Here is a 21749-nt window from a genome sequence, read left to right on the forward strand (position 1 = left end):
TGTCAAGGTGATGGTGTTAAAACAGGACAGTGAGGAAGATTTGACAAATACAGAACTGTATGGTGGGGCTACATGTAACATGACACGAATCGAAGATCATGGTTGAGACCACCTTCAGTGTACGGAACATGGCTATCAGGTTCTGCTTGGCGATTCTGTGTTGTTGTGTATCTTGAAGGCTGCCTTAGAGAATGCTTACCTTAAAATCGGGAGCTGAATGTCCTGACCGCCGAAGTATTCCTCAACTAGGAGGGAACATTTCTGCCTGTCGAATGTTGCGTGGTGTTCATTCATCCATTGCCATAGTGTCTGTGTGATCTCGCCAATATACCATGCCTTGGGGCATCCTTGCCTGCAGTGTATGAGGTAGACAACATTGCCAAGTCACATGAATATCTGCCATGTATGTGGTGGGTGATGTTCCCACGTGTCTGTGTCGATGATCTGACATGTCTTGCAGAGTTTGCCATGGCAGGGTTGTATAGTGTCATATAGATGATCATGGCGAGATGTTCTTGGTTATTGATGACATGCTGAAGGCTGCAAAGAACATGTCGTAGTTTCTCCTCCCCAGGGAAGTACTGGACATCGAAGCATACTCTATCAGTCCTGCCCTGTGTCTGTGTTCTGAGGGGATTGTTGATGCTTTTTGCTGTGGCACATCAGAACTGGCAATCAATGAGTTGAGCATCATATCCCATTCTTATGAGAGCATCTTCCAGCAGCTTCAGGTGTCCGTTGCGTTCCTTCTCATCTGAACAGATCCTGTGCATAGGGCTTATCCATAGGAGATGGCTTTTTTAGCATGTTTAAGGTGGAAGCTAGAGAAGTGCAGCATTGTGAGGTTATCCATGGGCTTGCGGAAGAGTGAGGTACTGAGGTGGCCGTCCGTGGTGGAGGTAAGTGTGTCCAGGCATGAGACTGGTTCTGAAGTTTAGTTTGTGGCAAGTCTGATGGTGGGATGAAACTTGTTGATATCATTGTATAGTTGTTTCAGTGATTCCTCGCCATGAATCCAGAGGAAGAAAATGTCGTCGATATATCTGGTGTACATATTGGTTGGAGGTCCTGTGCAACAAAGAAGTCTTGCTCAAACTTGTGCATAAAAATAATGGTGTGTTGGGCTGCACATTTGGTCCCCAAGGCTATCCCATGTATCTGGATGAAGAACTAGTTGTCGAAGGTGAAGACGTTGTGGTCTTTTGATCACTGGTAGAGACTTATTATTCGACACTCCACTCATACCATTTGTATTATTTTTTGATCGCTTTGCCCATTGATCTGACTGCCTATAAATTCTGTTCCGGTATGCTTTTCTTCGCTTCATCTGCTGAAGGAAAGCTTATGACTTCAATTAAGCTGGTTGGACTATAACCTGCTGTAATGTGACTTCTGACTTTGTCCACCCCAGTTCGACACCAGCACCTCCACATCATGACCACCATTTCTGAAATCAGTTGTGGTGAGAGATTAGAAGGTATTGCAGCAAGTGGAAGCTGCTTCAGAACTCTCCTTGAAATTGCCGTTCTGTAATTACCCTAGTCCAGTTATATAACCAACCATAGTTGGTTTATTTTCTAGTGCATTCAGTCAGAAGCAACTCAGTGTGCTGTTCGTTCACATCCTGCCCACATTGTTCTATTGTTGTTTGAGATCAGAATCAGCTCATTAATCCAGGGCCCACAAATATGAACCCATTCTCTAATTACTGTCTGTAGATGGTTAATTTATTTTGTGAGGCAGACTTGACAGCACCATGCTGTTCACACCATTCTTGCTGAGTGGGAAGTGACATGAAGGCAGCATGTTTGCCTGCATTTGTTTGATGGTGTATATGTAGATGTGTGTTTGCAGAGCTCAATTATATTCTGAGATTGAGCTGCTGCAGGAGGTGAAATGTCATCCTTCACTCCATGACATAGCATTTATCACTTCATAACTCACAGTGCGCCACACTGTATATCATTGTGTTTGGAGGGGTTGCTTGTACAGTATATAAGCATTTTTTGGGATGGATCCCAGGTATACAACATTGGTAATTCAGCTGAGGGTAGCGTGTGGTATGCCATCTGCCCAAATACCCCAAGGCTTGTGTCCAGGTTTTGGGGTTAGTCTGAGGGCCATTTCAGTCTATCCCAGTACAACGTGACAGAGCTCACTGTTACTGAGAGCTGGCATTGGCTCCACACAGGGCCTTCTGATAGCCCCAAACATATTAAATGTCAAAGGTTATCAATCCCAAAAGGCTCAGAGAAGTAAGGTTGAAACATAAAAGTTAGGAGCAGGAGTTGGACATTTGGCCCTTCAAGCCCGCTCACCATTCAATCTGATCATTGCTGATCATCCAACTCAGGACCCTATTCCTGCTTTCACACCATACCTTTTGATCCCTTTAACTCTAAGAACTGAGATTCAGCTTGTTAGGATCCACTGGTTACCCATCCCTAACCACACCTAGCAATTTGGGATGGGCCCCACATGTTGGCGCTGCCATTCGTTCAAAATCCAAGCTGGCTGCACTTCCAGAGGGAAAGCAGGAAGCAGCATTCCAAGACCTGGCATGCACACTCTGTGAGTGGCTTGATCCAGTGGCTCCATGCTGTAGTACGGCGACATAATGGCCACACGGATGACCAGCGTTTCTCTTGCTATGTTGTAACAGGGTAACAAGGGAGCAGTCAGCGCCAGGTTGTCTCTGTGCGGTCACATGATTTGTTTCCTCAACTGCCATTTGCCAGCTCACATGGAGAACTCCGAACAGAGAATGGATAACTTTGCGAGCATCCTCCAGCTACAGCAGTTCAATGGCCCCGCTGCCAATGGAGTCCTCGACCACGAGTAAGTGTCAGTGTCAGTCCTCATGATAAATTCTTATTGTAGCCTTTCGAGTAGAGGGACTTGGATGGGGAGGGGAGGGGGACAGGGTTTAATGTAAGTGTTGAAGATGAGGTCAGATCTGTTGGGTTGAAAGTCCTCCTTCTTTGCTTTGCTATCCTATGAATGTGAACAAGGTGAAGAGTTTGGCTGAGATTTCAACACCAGAAGAGAATGGGCTGAAAATATTGTTACTTATTGAGTGCCAAGGTAAGGACGTGTACAGGTTGAGGAGTTTTGAAAAGATGAATGTAACATTGAAGAAAGTTGACAGGGATAAGGGACGAGGCTGAGGTGCACTTAGATAATAAGGCCAAGCATTTTGAAATTTGGAATTTGGAAAAGTTTTGGAAGAAAGAAAAGTTTGATTAGGGTTAAGGGTTGATGTTATTTGGAAGCTCTGATGAATCATAATAGCTGTTGTTGTCTTATGTTTTGGTGCAGTATTGTGTTCTGGTTTGGTGATCTGAATTTTCGAATCGAACAATACGATATCCGTTTTGTGAAAAGTGCCATTGAGAAGAACAAACTGGGCATTCTGTGGGAGAAGGACCAGGTAGGACCGATGGAATAAAAACACTTCCTGGAAACCTTCAAACCAGCATTGTTGTCTAACTCATCAAAATAATCAGCTTCACAAAATTGGACAGAAGCATTGTGGGCCCGGTGTTGATAAAGTGTTACATGTTCAGGAGGCGTGTGGCCCAGTCACCGGGAGGCTGGTGCGTGGTGTAATGGTGATGTAACTGGATTTGTAATCAGTAATTAGATCGAGTGGTCTCGATGAATGCTGTGCCAACAGACGTTCAAATTCCAACACAGTGTCTGTAGAATAAAATGTTAGATTTGGCAATAATGTATATTAAACTACCAGATTGTCGCAAAAACCTATTAGGTTCACTGATACCCAAAAGTGGAAGAAATCTGTTGTCTTTACCCAATCTGGTTACACCAACGTGGTTGGCCTTTGACTACCATCTGAACTGACCTAGCCAGCCACTCCCTGTAGGCCGTTCACCATCAGCTATTCAAGAGCAGTTAGGACTGGACAGTAAATCTGGGCTGGCCAGTGATTCTCACATCCCAAGATCAACTAAGATAAAAACTTGCTGCAGGCTTTTCACCTCAAAGTCATAGATTTCTCTCCAGCCTAGGTCATGAACACATACTCTGGTTATCTTTGGCAATCTCATGAAGAGAAGCCAGCCAGTTAGAAGATGCCATACTGCTGGATGGGAGGGTGAGTGCGAGTCATATTCTGCATCGAACTCTGGTTATTGAAAGAATCCCAAAGAATGAACGAGAATGGAAAATCATTTAATCTCTTACCAAATTTAACTTGAAATCTTTTGGAATTTAAAATTGAAACATGCCTCGATCAATTCATTAGTTCATCAATGGAGTATACGTCTCTGGAGACCTGTGTCACCTTTTCTGCTGTACAAGCAGTGGAACATCTTTGTGTACTGTTGTAGGATGTGCATTTCAAAAATAAACTACAGAATATAAGCAGCCAGTCATTACTGTGGCAGTGGGGGGACTTTGAGTCTCCCAAAGTGGGAGATAGTAATTATAACTGGGATGGAGAAAGAGTTAACATAAGCTTTGCACAGTCTGTCCTCTCTGTGTTCTTGGCCTACCTTTACCTCAGTAAAATCTATCATGGATGCCAAGTTGTCCATTTTGTCATTGCCCAAGGAAATAGGCTATGAGCAGTAGGCAGGTTACCGTGACAACGGATTCATTTTGGGAATTGTTAAAATAGAAAATTCAAGTGCCCTCTAGCTGAACCTAAAGCTTTTTGCTTGAATGAAATAAACAGACTGAAAGAAGAAAACAAATTGTTGTTAAGTCAGAGGCTCTGAGAAGAAATAAAACAATTCTGCCGTTCACAAGTAGAATCTTAATTCAAACCCAAGCCTAGTTTTCTGATTGGCTCTGCGAATGGCATAAGATGTCATTCCTTCAACATTATCGTGGCCTGCCATTTTCTTCCTTGCCTGCCCCAATCTGCAGGTGCTGATCCACCCAGGACAGAATATTTTTTGCAGTGGGGGGTCTCCTCACCAAAGCAGCCTTTCCAAAGAAGGATTGTTCTACTCTGGAGTGCAGCACCACTGAATGACATCTTGTCCCTAACTGACTAACATTTCACAAGTTCTGTCCAGTTTTATACACTCAAACATTTTTACAAACATTTGTAAAGTCCCCAACCATTCCTTTGGCACTTTGACCCCACCTGTAACACCCATACAGTTATCCCCCCACAGATACATGACATAAATGAGCAGTTTATTTTCTTCAAAGTAACATGGGGAAAGGGCAACCTGTGACAAGATGGAATCAAGGAGGTTGGTTAACTTCATTTCTTATCTGCAAATATACATAAAACTGCCAAGCCTGGAAGCGACCTCCTTATTTGGACAGGTCATTAAAATGTAAACGTACTTTTGAAATATCCTTTTGAAACACACTAAAAACATAAACAATCTTTCCTGTAGATTTAACAGCTGCCATTATCCAAATGCTTACAGAGCTGAAACACAATGAACACAGACTTAGAGGCTGCAGAATGAATGCAAGGGAAAAGTATTTTATCGCAAGGAGGTGTGAATAGCTGAGCTTCAAACTCTGCTGTAGTTTCAATGCTGATCTATTCTGGGACTATTTATGTTGACAATGTAAGCACCAATACCATGGTCTTTTGACAGAAGCAAGCTCGTCATAAGAAGCAGATGTTTTGAGAGCAGCCTCGTGTCAGCGAGTCTGGTAAACCAGGGGATCACAGAGGGAAGAGATCCTATCAGCAAAGAAAGGAACCTACCCAGGACCCTAAAATGGGCAATGAATGGGGCTATGCTTTTTGTGAAAATAAAAACCGAAAGAATTGCAGAAGCTGTAAATCAGAAACAAAAACAGAAATTGCTGGAAAACTTCAGCAAGTCTGGCAGCATCCATGGAGAGAAATCAGAGTTAACATTTTGGGTCAAGTGACCCTTCCTCAGAATGCTTTCATTTACAGATTTGCAAATCTGAGCCCGATCTTTGCCGAACTATAACTTTAACTGGTGCAAAACCTGACCGTTGCAAGGAGTAAACCGTCATAAGCTTATCAGTAAAAACATACTACCTCCATTTAGTTCCATCAGCCACAAAAATTGACTTTTCTTTTAAAACTTTTGAGTCTGTTTTTGAGAGTCATGGCACTTAAGGGGTTAAACCTGTCTTTAAAACATATCTTGTTGCAATTAGCCAAGAGGGGGACCATCCTACTATCTACTCTCTATTGATAACACAGTCTATGTCAGCACTCAAGGAGATAAAGTCAGAAAATGTATAATTATGAGTGGATCATTGCACTATCTGTAAAGACCAGAAACAGAATAAACATTTCAGATTAAGAAAAAAACCTTCCAAAGCCTAGAACTTCATGTTGGTCTGGTTCTGATGAAAGATTTTTGACATGAAATATTATTATATTATTTCATGGGATATGAGCACTACAGCAAGGCCAGTATTTGTTACCCAGTCCTTATTGCCCTTGGACAGAGACAAGATGTTAAGAAGACTCACCATCCATATCTAGTGAGAAAAGTTATGGATAGAATTAAAGTGAAAGAGAAAGTGCACAGTTCCCTGAGGATTAATTATGGTCAGAAAAGGAACAATATAAAAATCAGAAAAGGATTATTTTTTAAAAATGAGAGAGTATGATAGAAAGCTAACTCAAATTTTAAAAACAAATAGTAACAGTTTCCACAGGTCTTTACAAGAGAGAAGGAGCAACTCAATTGAGCATTGGCTCTTTAGACAGTGAGTCTGGTGAATTAGTAATGGGAAATTAGAGAATGATCGATGAATTGAATCAAATTTTATGCCTGCCTCTATCGTAGACGATACAAATAGGTTCCAAGAAATAATTATAGAACAAGACTCAGACTCTGGAAACCCAATGTCAATAGAATGAAGGCTAAGTGATCTCTAATTGCACAGTGACATATGGCTGCCTTCTCTGAACTCTATGTAGCCTGTGTGGAAGTTGTTGGCCTCGTTCAGTCTGAACAGCTTCTGCCACATTTATGAGGTGGGCGCGCCATCTGTTGGTACTGTGTGTTCCTGCTGAATTAATCTAATGTTTTCAGATTGACAATCATTGGGTTCAGAATGAATAAATCAGGTTACTTATTTAGTCAATCAGGACATATTTCTTATGCTCAGTTATTTTCGCTACACCAGACATGAACAAACTGTATCATCCAATGCAATCTCAAGTAAATTTCCTCATCGTAAATGCCAAACAATTACAGGTAAACCGAAGAAATCTCTCACCATTTCCTGGTGTTGTACACAATACTGTTAATTGTAGCTATCAATGATAGGTGTTTGTATCTACAACTGACATGGACAGGCTCTTTAACTGAAAGGGCCCTCAACATCAGCACCACTTCATCTTAAATCACTATTAAAATTAATTTTGTGTTGATGTTTCTCAAATTCGGGGATGAGTGTGCTGGGAATTGAATATCCTTCAGGCAGTGTCAAAATGAAGCCCTGCCTGTCAGAGGCAGGGTAAATCTCACACTTCATTCCCTTAACAACGTGTCTTCGGCTCACTCTCAGGAATGTTGGAGTGTGATGTTTTCCCATTCTCCCAGCTGTAATGAGTGAGAATGTGCTCAATTAGAGGCCACCTTAATGTGTGCCACCAATCTGACAGGAAGTAGATTGCAATAATCTCAAACTTACTTCATTCAGAATCCTTACTGGCAACAGGCTGGGGAGACTATCACTGTGTTCACTTGAGCTGGTTTTGGATCTGTGTTACTTTGGGATGGGCAGTATAACTCAATATAAACCCTCACATCACAGCTATTTTAAGATGATCATTAATGAACAAAGAACGTTTACACTTACACAGCAGCTTTCACAAACTCAGGCACCGGCAAAACATTGTGAAGTCAATGAAGTCATTCTGAATTTGTGATAAAATAAAGTGTTGGTATAGAAGCAGGACATTTATCCCAACTGGTGCCCAGCAGCATAACTTTATCCAACTCGGTCACTTTATCCTTTAAATTTATACATATAAGATCCAACAAACAGCAACTAAGTAAATTCTCTTCATTGCCTGTCTTTGCTACTGTTATTTGAGGGACATACTTGGTCAGGAAACAGGAGAGATCTCCCCATACTTTTTCACTTCTTGCCACAGGCTCCTGCAAAGTGACTGGGACCTTGGTTCAATACCTTATTGCAATATCCAGCACTGCTAACAGTGTAGCACTCTCTCAACATTGCACTGATGTAATCTATTAGTTGATATTAAAATAATTTGTGTGCCTTGTCATTACACTGCTTGTAAACAATGTTACTTGATTTTTACAGTTGAACATTGCAAAGGCAGTTGAGCCAGCATTGAATGGATTTCAGGAAGGGCCTCTCAATTTCAGGCCAACGTACAAATATGATGTGGGCACTAACACATTTGACACGAGGTAAGGCAGCTTTAGCCTCTGGAATCTCTCAGCTTGGTCTGCCCATAACTTTTATAGCATTTGTTATTAAGTTCAATCTGCAACAAGCACAAAGAATGACCAGTGTGTAAATGTATATGGGCTGTTACTTAGCCATTGTAACTAGCTGCATCCATTCTTCAAAACACATCTAAGTAATGGGGAACAGTCAGCAAACTTCTTGGAGTTGATTGTTTGTATAAAAATAGAGTAATAAATTGTGTATCTCCACTGGAAGAAGAATTAATTCTGCATTTCATAGAACATAGAACATTACAGCACAGTACAGGCCCTTCGGCCTTCAATGTTGAGCCGACCTGTCATACCGATCTCAAGCCCATCTAACCTACACTATTCCATGTACATCCATATGCTTGTCCAATGACAACTTAAATGTACCTAAAGTTGGCGAATCTACTACCGTTGCAGGCAAAGCGTTCCATTCCCTTACTACTCTGAGTAAAGAAACTACCTCTGACATCTGTTCTATATCTTTCACCCCTCAATTTAAAGCTATGCCCCCTTGTGCTCACTGTCACCATCCTAGAAAAAAGGCTCTCCATATCCACCCTATCTAACCCTTTGATTATCTTATATGTCTCAATTAAGTCACCTCTCAACCTTCTTCTCTCTAACGAAAACGGCCTCAAGTCCCTCAGCCTTTCCTCGTAAGACCTTCCCTCCATACCAGGCAACATCCTAGTAAATCTCCTCTGCACCCTTTCCAAAACTTCCACATCCTTCTTATAATGCGGTGACCAGAACTGTACGCAATACTCCAAGTGCGGCCGCACCAGAGTTTTGTACAGCTGCAGCAAAATCTCATGGTTCCGGAACTCGATCCGTCTATTAATAAAAGCTAAAACACTGTATGCCTTCTTAACAACCCTGTCAACCTGGGTGGCAACTTTTAAGGATCTGTGTACATGGACACCGAGATCTCTCTGCTCATCTACACTACCAAGAATATTACCATTAGCCCAATTTCCAGATATATTTCAATGGTAATCCTCAGTCTTTGCAGCTGTGTTGATGAGAAATTATTGAGGAACATTTAAAGTAAATATATGAAAATTATTTTTCTCTTTTCATTATCCCCTACCTTCTTGCTCTTTCAGAATTCTGTCATCACTAGTTGCCCCCCAATAAGTTCCCAAGGTGCCTATCATTCTCTGTTTGTCAGTCTAGGCAGTCACCACGAGGAGGCAATCTTCAATTATTATTAAGATAATAAAATGTGAGGCTGGATGAACACAGCAGGCCCAGCAGCATCTCAGGAGCACAAAAGCCGACGTTTCGGGCCTAGACCCTTCGTCAGAGAGGGGGATGGGGTGAGGGTTCTGGAATAAATAGGGAGAGAGGGGGAGGTGGACCGAAGATGGAGAGAAAAGAAGATAGGTGGAGAGGAGAGTATAGGTGGGGAGGTAGGGAGGGGATAGGTCAGTCCAGGGAAGATGGAGAGGTCAAGGAGGTGGGATGAGGTTAGTAGGTAGGAGATGGAGGTGCGGCTTGGGTTGGGAGGAAGGGATGGGTGAGAGGAAAAACAGGTTAGGGAGGCAGAGACAGGTTGGACTGGTTTTGGGATGCAGTGGGTGGAGGGGAAGAGCTGGGCTGGTTGTGTGGTTCAGTCGGGGGAGGGGACGAACTGGGCTGGTTTTGGGATGCGGTGGGTGAAGGGGAGATTTTGAAGCTGGTGAAGTCCACATTGATGCCATTGGGCTGCAGGACCCTCACCCCATCCCCCTCTCTGATGAAGGGTCTAGGCCCGAAACGTCGGCTTTTGTGCTCCTGAGATGCTGCTGGGCCTGCTGTGTTCATCCAGCCTCACATTTTATTATCTTGGATTCTCCAGCATCTGCAGTTCCCATAATCACTTCAATTATTATTGTCTGGGGCAATGTACTGGAAATCAAGCTCAGTCCTTTCCTGGAGTCATCATTAAAGTTAAAAAAATTTATCAAAGTATGCAAAGTCTCCAATTTACCTGTCACATAGACCCAAGTTAGCAAAGAACGCTGACCAGATTTCTATATTTAACAAGTCCAGCAAACTTTGTTTTAACCTGCACCTTATGAACCAGCACTCACAATAAACCAACAAAAATTATACACCTCAAATACCGCAATGTTTATTGTATTGCTCTGTCCTATTATTATAGTTTTTAATTTATTTACCTCAGTGTAATTATACTGGTCATTCAATTGAATGGCCATTTGAAGTATCAACAGTTGATTCAATTTTGAGTCAATTTCTCTTCAAATATTGTGATCTGCCACAATGTCTGAGTAGTCATATGAGGGTTACATTACAGCAATTGTGTGGATCTTTTGATCAGCTGGAAAATTTGATATAACCGTCCTGGTCCTATTGGTGCCAGTTAATGAAACGTTTGTTGTACAATTATTTATTACGAATAAAGAGAGTCTATTCGCATGAAAATAACTACGAACTGTCAGCATCTAACTGTGCTCTAACCTCCTTCTAAGACACCTTCCACCCACACATACAGACAGACAAAAATGTATTGACATTATGGATAGAGGGGAAAAAATATTGGGAAACAGTTCAATGGCACCAGTCCTCAGGATTCGATGAGTGTCCTTTAGTTTCCCAAGTCCTTCGGTTCCCTGATCTTTTCCTCAGGTTCTCTCAAATGATAAAGTCTGACTTATTGGTTAAAAGCAAAAGCTTACAGCAACTGGTGTAAATTGATTTTCTTCAGGCCTTAGTTATTTTACTGGACAGAGAGAGTGAGAGAGAAAGAGAAACTGTCTGCCCTTTCAGCAATCCAAAGACTTCAGCCAATACTGTTCACGCCCATCACTTTCGCAAGCTGTTCTGATACCCAGGAGCGAATCAGATAGTTGTTATCAGGCTGATGGCCTTTGGCATTTACAACTGGCCATAATTCCATAAGTCAATTGTCAATTTCTTGTCGGCCAAGTCTCACTTGTACTCAGAACCTTAGAGCCAGACTGATTACAAACATCTTCTGCCCCCTCTCCCATTGATTGAACAAAGCAGCAGAGTAAACACCACACACAATGAGTTTCAGTCATTTACTTTATAAAAGTACGGTAATTCCTTCCTCATTCTTTTGTTGTAAAACAGACCTTTTCCCAATTCAGCCCACAATCAACATAAGGCCAAATAAAATCATACAGCTTTTGAACTATGGCTATTTCAGTAAAGCAGAGCACATTCCCCTCCCAGTAAAAAGGTTACTGGTTATTGTTTAGAAACTTTAAGGAGCCAAAAGACATTTCAGAAATCAACTCTGGATGAATCAAACATTGATTTTGTGGTAGAGCAAAGGAATTCTCCAAATGTCACCCTTGTATCTTTTTCACTCAAAATGTAGTTTATAACAATGTAACAGTGCATTACGCAGCAGTTTAAATTTGAATTACATGAAGTGCAATATACTTTGTTTTCTTGAATTACCGTACATGTCATACTGTAAATCTACTGAGGCACCTCAATTACAGACCAGACAGAAAGAACAGTAAAAGTGCAGTAATAGTTGCAAATGAAGATACTGAATGCATTAGAGCTCAGGTTTAAAATATACAAGATCAGTTTGACCCAGTTTGTGTCAAAAATAGAGTCATAGAGACACATAGTACAGCATGGAACCCACCCTTCAGTTCAACTCATCCATTGCTGACCAGATATCCTAAATAAATCTGATCCCATTTGCTAGCATTTGGCCCATATTGCCTCTAAGCCCTTCCTATTTATACACCCATCCAGGTGCTTTTTAAATGTTGTATTTGTACCAGCCTCCACCACTTCCTCTGGTGTCTCATTCCTAAACACAACACACTTTGTGTGAAAAGTTGCTCCTTAGTTCCCTTTTAAATCTTTCCCCTTTCACCTTAAACCTACGCCCTCCTGTTTTTGACTCCCCTACTGTGTGGAAAGACTACTCACTCTATTTGTGCCACGCATCATTTTTTAAACTTCTACATGGTCACCCCTCAGCCTCCCATCTCCAGGGAAAATAGCCCCACCCTATTCAAATAAAAACTGAAAGAATTGTGGATGCTGTAAGTCAGGATCAAAAACAGAAGTTGCTGGAAAAGCTCAGAGGGCTGGCAGCACCTGTGAATAGGTTCTGAGGAAGGGTCACCAGACCTGAAACATTAACTCCGTTTTTTTCTTCACAGACACTGCCATTCCTGCTGAACTTTTCTAGCAACTTCTGTTTTTGTCCCAGACTATTCAGCCTCTTCTGTAGCTCAAACTCTCCAATTCCAGCAACATGCTTGTAAATCTTTTCTGAACCTTTCAAGTTTAATAACATTCCTCTAGCAAAGAGACCAAAATTGAACACAATGTTCTGAAAGTGGTCTAACCAATGTCCTCTACAGTCACAACACAACTTCCCAACTCCAATACTCAATACACTGACCAATAAAAGCAAGCATACCAAACGCCTTCTTCATTATCCTGTCAACCTGCAACTTCACCCTTAGGGCATCTGCACCCCAAGGTCTCTTTGTTCGGCAATGTCCCCAAGGACCCTACCACTCACAAGTTTTACTGGAGGTCATATTTGACAATGTTTATTTCATGCCAAGCATACAGCCTGAGTGTTTTATGCAGGTTCCAACCTTAGCTGTGCTACAGTGAGAAGATTTTGTGAGCTGACCTGATTGAATTTTTGCAGTTCCTGCTCCGATATCAGTGTGTCCCTTACCAAGATCTAGGACTTTAGAATGTCATCAACACTTGGTTTTGGACAGCTCCTTGCAGTGGAAGATATAGTGTCCCCTCACCGTTCAGCCAGAAATTATGCGAATGTAGGAAGGTGTTTCTCTACATTACCCTTTCCCTTGCATTATCTGAAGGGGCTCAGTTCATTAGCCTTGAGATTGATAGGAACAGATGGACTTGTAAGCATTAGCCTGATGAAAAATCTTTCACCTTTTGGTCTTTGAACACAGTATTTTCCTGTGAGTTGGGCTGGAATCCACCTGCATTGGGTCTAACAAGCTCTATCAAAGTAAGTGTCCAGAGAGGCCTTAAGCACTGAGGAAGTTTCAGAAAGATGCCTCAGTGTCCTGCTGATCACACCGTGGTGCAGTAAGTGAGGAGTTGCTGCAAGTTATCAGCTGATTTGCTGATATGAATATGATCTGCACTGTAGTAGCTTACCAAGGCTTTTCTGAAAGCACCTTCCAAAGCCATGTCCTCTACCTCTCAAAGGACTGGGGGCAGCAGATACATAGGAACACTAAAATCTGCCAGTTTCCCTCCAGGCCACACACCATGTTGATGTGAAGTTATATCAGAGTTCCTTCACTGTCACTAGGCCCAATATCCTGGAACTCCCTCCCTAATTTAGATTAGATTCCCTACAGTGTGGAAACAGGCCCTTCAGCTCAAGAAGTCCACACTGCCCTTTGGAGCATCCCACTCAGACCCATCCCCTATAACACACACATCCCTGAACACTATGGGCAATTTAGCACGGCCAATCCACCTACCCTGCACATCTTTGGACTGTGGGAGGAAACCGGAGCAAACCCACGCAGACACGGGGAGAACGTGCAAACGCCGCACAGACAGTCGCCCGAGGCTGGAATTGAACCCGGGTCCCTGGCGCTGTGAGGCTGCAGTGCTAACCACTGAGCCACCGTGCCGCCCTAATGATGCTGCGGGTCTCCCAAGATCCCATGAACCACAGCAGTTCAAGAAGAAGACTCACCACAACCACCACTTCAAAGTCAGTTGGAATGGGCATAAAAATACTGGCGCAGCCTGCCACGCCCACATCTCATGAACAAATTAAAAAGGAGAGTGCTGCTGCCCCCGCCCCCCCCCCTCACAATTTTCACAAGGAAAACTGAAGCTTTGTGTTCTTTTTTAAATATAAAAATCTCACTGTTCCACTTCTCCAATGATTCCTAGTTCGAAGAAACGCAAGCCTGCCTGGACAGATCGGATTCTCTGGAGGGTGAAAATGTCTGACTGCTATGATCTATCACCAAATCTCAGGCGGAGCAAATTCCCAGATGGCAAATCCAGCCACATTCAAGTGCTCCAGCATGTTTACCGTAGTCACATGGAGTATCTCATCAGCGACCACAAACCTGTCACCGCCATCTTTTCCCTGAAGGTGAGGCAGAGCAGCTTATCGTAACAGCTCCCAATTGTGGCATGTAAGAAAAGAGTTCCTGTTATCTCTGACACTAGAAGTATTGGGTTACAGTGTGTGGCCCATTGTGTAGAATAATCCCTCTCTCTCTCTCTCTCTCTCTGTCTTTTCCTGCTGTTTAATGTGGTCATTCAGTCATACAAAACAGAAACAAGCCTCATGGCTTAACTTGTCCGTGCTGAACTAGTCCCATTTGCCTGTGTTTGGCCATATCTCTCTTTCCTAAGCATGTTCCTGTCCAAAGGTCTTCTAACTGTTGTAATTATACCCACCTCTACCACTTCAGTGGTTGATGTCACTTTCTACACAGTGTTTCATCAGTAGTCCCTGTGACTGCCACATGTTGGTGGAATATGATGCAGACAACCAAAGGAATGTTTACATTTAGTTCATTTGAATATCCTGCAATGAAAACGAGTATCAGTGATACTTGAGAATGTAAGTGTGGTTATGGTACAGTTGTACGAAACCATCTGGTTCTCTAATATCCTTTCAGATATTGAGGGAAACCTACTGTGTTAACCTGGTCTGACCTATGTATGTGTGTGTTGCCAGAGCCACTGCAATGTGGCTGGCTCTGAAATAGCCCACCATGCTGGTCAGTTGTGCTAAATTGTTAGAACAAAGAGTAATATCTCCACCCTATAAGTACTTGAAACTGAGCTCTTTCGGACTGAGTGGAACCTGGGACCCTGAGAAATTCCAGCAAGGAGATTCACGAACCTTGTGTGATATTGGTCCAGCCCAGGCTCTATTTGAGATCTTGCTGGATGTTTCCATTTCCCTCCTCCATCATACTACACTTCCTGTCTCTTACAGCATTGGGCTGTCTCTTACAGCATTGGGCTGACTTGGAGGAAAGTGATAGCTATAGCTGCTGTAGCAAGTCTTGCTGTCAGACTGTGGGGGAAGGAGGTTTAGGAGTTGAGTTTGTTTCTGGTCTGAAGCAGTTACTAAGAATGTGGAACCAGACCAAACTTTCCTTTAAAACTTGGAGGATAAACCAGGTTTTAAGCTCACATGTGTGGGGATTTATGAGTGATATCATGTGAACAGAAAGCTCTCCCAGGTCACAGTTCACAACAATGTAAGTAATTCTCTGTTCCAAGCTCGGAGATTGTTCAATAAACCAAAAAGTGTACCATGATATTACCTCGCTGAGCATGAACAACAATTGACATTGAATGATATGCAGCTTTTTTCTGGATATCCAGAGTCACTAGGAGTAGGTGACAATTTGTCAAAACTTTTCTCACTGAAGAACTCTGTGATTATTTTCTACTGATTTGTTTTCATAGTTTTCCCATAAAATGCAGACCCCATTGGTTCAGCTCCAGGTGGAGGACGAATGGAGCAAACCTTCAGATGCTGTTGTTAGATACAGGATGGCAAGCTCCTTCGCCAAGAGCTCGTGGGACTGGCTTGGTTTGTACCGGGTAAGCTAGTCATTGCCCATTTCTGAGAGGTTCTAAAAGGCCAGAGTGGCCAAAAATCAAATGGCAGTAACAGGCTGCCACGTGTGGGTAATATCTTATTGACATTCACATCTACTGGGACCCCTACCCTTGCATGGAGTTAGAAGAAAGATGTTAGAAAGGAATCATTAACATTTTTCATTTCTGTCATTTTACGAAGCAGGTGCCTCATGTTTCTAGACTCCAAAATCTTCACTGATGATCAAGAGTAGACTAATGGGGCAGTAATTGGTTGGGTTGGATTTGTCCTGCTTTTTGTGTATACAGTGTGCCTGGGCAATTTTCTATGTTGTTGTGTAGATGTCACTCGTAACTGTGCTGGAAGAACTTGGCTGGTAGAGTGGCAAGTTCTGGAGCACAAGAGCAGTCAATCTTGGGAATATTGATATTTTGAAATATGAGGACTTGATACTTTGCCTCTAGTTCCAGTCCAATACGTTTGACTTATTTTTTGTTCACTCCTGGGACAAGGAGTTTTTTAAAAATTTAAATTTACTTGTGGAATGTGGGTGTCGCTGGCTGGCCAGCGTTAATTACCTGTCACTAGTTGCCCTTGAGAAAGTGGTGTTGAGCTGCTTTCATGAACCATGCAGTCCACATGCTATAGGATACCCTCAGGGAGGGAATTCCAAGATTTTGACTCAGGAATAGTGAAAGAACGGTGAGATATTTCCAAGTCAGGATATGTGGCTTGGTGGGGAGCTTCCAGTTGTTGGTGTTCCTATGTATCGGCTGCCCTTGTCCTTCTAGACAGATGCGGTCATGGGTTTGTACCGTGCTGTCTAAGGATTTGTGGTGAACTTCTGCAGTGCATTTTGCAGATAGTAAACGTTGCTGCTGCTGAGCATCAGTTGTGGAGGGAGTGGATGCTCATGGATCCAGGGCCAATCAAGTGGGTTGTTTTGATGTCAAGCTCCTTGAGTGTTGTTGGGACTGCACCCAACCAGGCACACAGGGAGCATTCCATTACACTCCTGATTTGTGTCTTGTAGGTGGTAGACAGGCTTTGGGGTGTCACGAGATGAGTTACTCGCTGCAGTGTTCCTAGCCTCAGACCTGCTCTTGTAGCCACTGTTTCATATAGTGAACCCAGTTGAGTTTCTGGTTAATGGTAACCCCAAAATGTTGATAGTAGGGAATTTGGTGATAGTAAAACCATTGAACGCCATGGCCAATGGTTGGATTGTCTATTACTGGAGAAGGTCATAGCCTGGCATTTATGTGGTGTAACTATTACTTGCCACTTGTCAGCCCAGGCGTGGATATTGTCCACTCTTGTTGCATTTAATTTGGACTGCTTCGGTATCTGAGGAGTCACGAATGGTGCTGAGCATTATGCATTCATCAGTGAACATCTGTACCTCTAACCTGATGACGGAGGAAAGGTCATTGATGAAGCAGCTGAAGGTGGTTGGGCCAAGGACACTACCCTGAGGAACTCCTACAGAGATGTCCTGAAGCTGAGATGACTGACTTCCGTCAACCATAAACATCTTCCTATGTGCCAGGTGTGACTCCAACCAGCAAGAGATTTTGTCCCCCAATACCCACTGATTCCAGTTATGATAGGACTCACACTCAGTCAAATGCAGCCTTGATGTCAAGGGCTGTCACTCACCTCACCTCTGGAATTCAGATCTTTTGTCTATATTTGAACCAAGGCTTTAATGAGATCTGGAGCTGAGTGGCCCTGGTTGAACCCCCCAAACGGACGTCACTGAGCAGGTTATTGCTGAGCCAGTGCTGCTTGTTAGCACTCTTGATGACACCTTTCACCATTTCATTGATGATCAAGAGGACACTGATAGGGCGGTAATTGGCCGGGTCGGATTTGTCCTGCTTTTGTGAATGGGACATACCTGGGCAATTTTCCACATTGTTGGGTAGATGTCAGTGTTGTAACTGTACTGGAACAGCTTGGCTAGGGGAGCGGCAGGTTCTGGAGCCCAAGTCTTCCGTACAATCACCGGAATATTGTCAGGGTCCAAAACCTTTACAGTATCCAGAGCCTCCAACCATTCATGTGGAGTGAATTGAATTGCTTGAAGACTGTAATGCTAGGGACCACTAGAGGAGGCTAAGATGGATCATCCATTCGCCATTTCTGACTGAAGATTGTTGAGAATGCTTCAGCCTTATCCTTTGCAATGATGTGCTGGGCTCTTCCATCATTGGGAATGGGGTATTTGTGGAGCCTCCCCCTCCAGTGAGTTGTTTAATTGTCCACCACCACCGTACATGACCAGATGTTACAGGGCTGCAGAGCTTAGGTATGATCCAATGGTTGTGGGATCGCTTAGCTCTGTCTATCACTTGCTGCTTATGCTGTTTGGCATGCAAGTAGTCCTGTTTGGTGGCTTCACCAGGTTGAGACCTCATTATCTGGATATGACTGGTGCTGATCTTAACATGCCCTCCTGCACTCTCCATTGAACCAGGGTTGATCCCCTGGTTTGATAGTAATGGTTGAGTGAGAGATATGCCAGTCAATGAGATTACAAATTGTGCTAGAATACAATTCTGCTGCTGTTCATGGCCTGCAGCACCTCATGGCTGCCTAGTCTTGAGTTGCTAGATCTGTGTGAAGTCTGTCCCATTTAGCATGCGATAGTGCCACACAACACAATGGAAGTTATTTTCAATGTGAAGGCGGGACTTTGCCTCCTCAAGGGCTGTGTGATGGTCACTCTTACCAATTCTGTTATGGATAGATGCATCTGCAGCCGGCAGATTGGTAAGGATGAGGTGAAGGATAGTCTTCCCTCTTGTTGGTTCCCTCACTACCTGCCGCAGATCCAGTCTAGCAGCTATGACCTGTAGGACCTGACCAGCCCGATCAGTAGTCCTGCTGCTGAGCCACTCTTGGTGAAGAACATTGAAATCCCGCAACCAGAGTACATTTTGTGCCCTTGTCACTCTCAGTGCTTCCTCTATGTATTGGTCAACATGGAGGAGTACTGATTCATCAGTGGAGGGAGGATGGTACATGGTAACCAGAATGAGGTTTTCTTGTCCGTGTTTAACCTGAAACCATGAGACTTCATGGGGCTTGGAGTCAAAGTTGAGTACTTGCAGGACAATTCCCTCCTGACTATATACCACTGTGCCTCCGCTTCAGCTGGTTCTGTCCTGCAAATGGAATAGGGCATATCCAGGATTAGTGATGGGGGTGTCTGGGACATCCCCTGTCAGGTATGATTCCCTAAGTATGACTGTGTCAGGCTGTTGCTTGACTAGCCTGTGAGACAGCTCTCCCAATTTTGGCACCAGTCTCTTTATGTTAGTAAGGAGGACTTTGCAAGGTTGGACAGGGCTGTTTCTGTCATTATCTTTTGCAGTGTCTAGATCGATGCTGGGTGGCCCATCTGGTTTCATTTCTTTGTTGAGAGTACATGGTGATTGATACAACTGAGTGACTTGCTAGGCTGTTTCAGAGGGCAGCTGAGAGTCCTCTACATTGTTGTGGGTTTGGTGTCACCTGTAAACCAGACCATGTAAGGATGTTAGATATCCTTCCCTAAAGAGCATTAGTGAACCAGATTGGTTTTCCCGACAATTGACAGCAGTTTCACAGTCATCATTAAACTCTCCATTCCCAACTTCCAATCGATCAAATTCCATCAGCGGGATTTGAACCCAGGTCCCCAGAACATTACATAGGTTACTGGATTAACAGTCTTGATCTGGATCATAATCTCTCTGAATTCATGAGCACATTATGCACAATACAAGCATCCATTATGACAAGACACCTACATCATTTTGTTTAGAGATCAGATCATCCTGAGTTAAGGAAAGAGTGGTTCAATTTCTCTGTAGTTTGATGATGTGTCAAGTGTTACATTTAACTCCTCTCATAGACGCATTGACTTTGGTGATTTAGTTTCCGACGAAATAGTGGCAAGCTGCTAATACTCCAAAGCCTATTCAGGGCTTTCAGTTTTATAGGTATCACTGGACAAAAGTTACTAAGCTAGAGAGATTAGCTGCCATTTTATGAGTTTGTCCTTCCCATAAATGTTACAATGCGCCTCTCATTCACTCATCTGTAGACTCCTGCCTGGGTTATGGCCGGAGGAGCAGAGCCATAAATTTCATGTTAAAATTAAGAAATCTGAATTCTAAATACTACTGAAGAGATTTTTTTTCCTCACCTCCCTTGCTGCGAAAGTAAAGATTAGAAACTGCTTCAGCTTTCAGGCGGACCCAACTCCCGCTGTAGTCTCTCCTAATAATTTTCCAGCAGTTGCTATTTTAAAACCAGTTAATCGCTAAAAAATTTATAATCCTTTTGAAGTCCAAGGTTATTTCTCACATAAGCTGTGGAAGTAAAAGCTGAATATAATTAATTTCACAGCTGTGAGTTTTAGTTTTTATTCCTCCAGGAAACTGAATAGCATGAGGCCAGATTTCCGCGTCTTTTTGTTTACAACTGATTCTGAAAGTGTTGAGGCGCTTCTTGTAGGTCTGACATCAATTCAGTCTTCTCTTTCAATTTGTTGTTGGAATTTTCCAATGCCTTTCCATTGTTACAGGCAGTGACTCGTGCCAGCAATGGACAGCTGCACTTGCTACCTTTTCCAGGTGAAGACTGGGTGTGTCATGGTAAAACATCTCTTACTTCAAAGAATTTCAGTTTCCACAATATGAGGTCTGTACAGAAGCCAAACAGGCCTAGGGCAACAGTGCCTAGGCCTTCCCTTGATCAGATTAAACATGGGGCCCAGAGTTTTTAAAGAGAAACTTAAAAGTCAGTAGCTTCAAAGACAATCTTACAGACCTCCCTGTTGATTTTCTTGCCTATCTATACTTACAGGTTGGCTTTAAACATCACAAGGACTATGTAACATATATCTGGGCAAAGCATGATGAAACTGATGCCACGAAGCAATGCTATCAGGTAATTACTGCCACACAATCGTACCCGATCAAGTGACCGCTTTATACATTGGGGTTGGTGTACTGGGTGAACTGATGTGATTGTGCTGTGTTAAACATAGATCCTTTCCTTCTGTTTCATGTGTTCAAATTCAATATTTAAGTCAGGATTGGTTGATCAGGCCAGACTTTATGACAGAAAAGTTGTAAAGTGTAGATTTGCTTCAAAGCATTTAGTGATTGATGCGGTAGCTCTCCAACAATCACAATTATATTGAACTATGGATAAGGGATATAGTTCAATGTGGGTCCCTGTGATCAGGGATGTAAGTGCTGATTTGACTGTATAGTTTGTTTCCATGTTAACTCAATATCCTTCCACAGTTGAAGGTTTCCCCTCCCTAATGGCTGAACGGGTCAATCCAAAATCCATTTGGACAATTGCAAACTATTTTAATTGGTGTGAACTTACTGCACAAATTTGCAATAATTTGGCATAGAATTGTTGATTTTGTTCAGTCCAATGGGCTGCTCTTGTAGGATTTTTAGGACAAGTGTATATTCTCAAGTTTGCTATCTCTGAGACTCCTCACCTTGATGGATACTTAAAATTGATTTGGACATCTCAATCTTTTATTTCAATGTCTCAGCTACTTGAATAGTTCAATAATTTATTAAAGTTATGGCTTTCTATATCTTATGATGATTAAAAACATAAGAGCAATTATCACTATGGATCTTACCTCTTACCCCAGTATTTAATCCACCCCCTTCTTTATGGCCAACACTAATTCATCGTGGGTACAGTTCTCAGTGCCCTTGAGAACCTGAATCCAGTCAGATATT

The 21749-nt window shown here is 42.8% G+C and overlaps 1 protein-coding gene across 5 annotated transcripts in view; it reads left to right on the forward strand.

The window, feature by feature from the left end:
* inpp5jb (inositol polyphosphate-5-phosphatase Jb) overlaps positions 1-21749 on the forward strand; it is a 98594-nt gene that overhangs the window by 59132 nt on the left and 17713 nt on the right. For 4 of the 5 annotated variants that reach the window (XM_048556518.1, XM_048556522.1, XM_048556519.1 and 1 more), the window contains exons 6-11: positions 2663-2838; positions 3319-3430; positions 8260-8369; positions 14304-14511; positions 15849-15986; positions 20842-20925. In XM_048556518.1, coding sequence (XP_048412475.1) covers positions 2663-2838; positions 3319-3430; positions 8260-8369; positions 14304-14511; positions 15849-15986; positions 20842-20925 — 828 coding nt within the window. The remainder of the gene's footprint in view (positions 1-2662; positions 2839-3318; positions 3431-8259; positions 8370-14303; positions 14512-15848; positions 15987-20841; positions 20926-21749) is intronic. The other variant, XM_048556523.1, reaches the window with a different exon arrangement.

This window comes from Stegostoma tigrinum, chromosome 26, assembly GCF_030684315.1.
Source record: "Stegostoma tigrinum isolate sSteTig4 chromosome 26, sSteTig4.hap1, whole genome shotgun sequence".
In the NCBI taxonomy this organism is placed as follows: domain Eukaryota; kingdom Metazoa; phylum Chordata; class Chondrichthyes; order Orectolobiformes; family Stegostomatidae; genus Stegostoma; species Stegostoma tigrinum.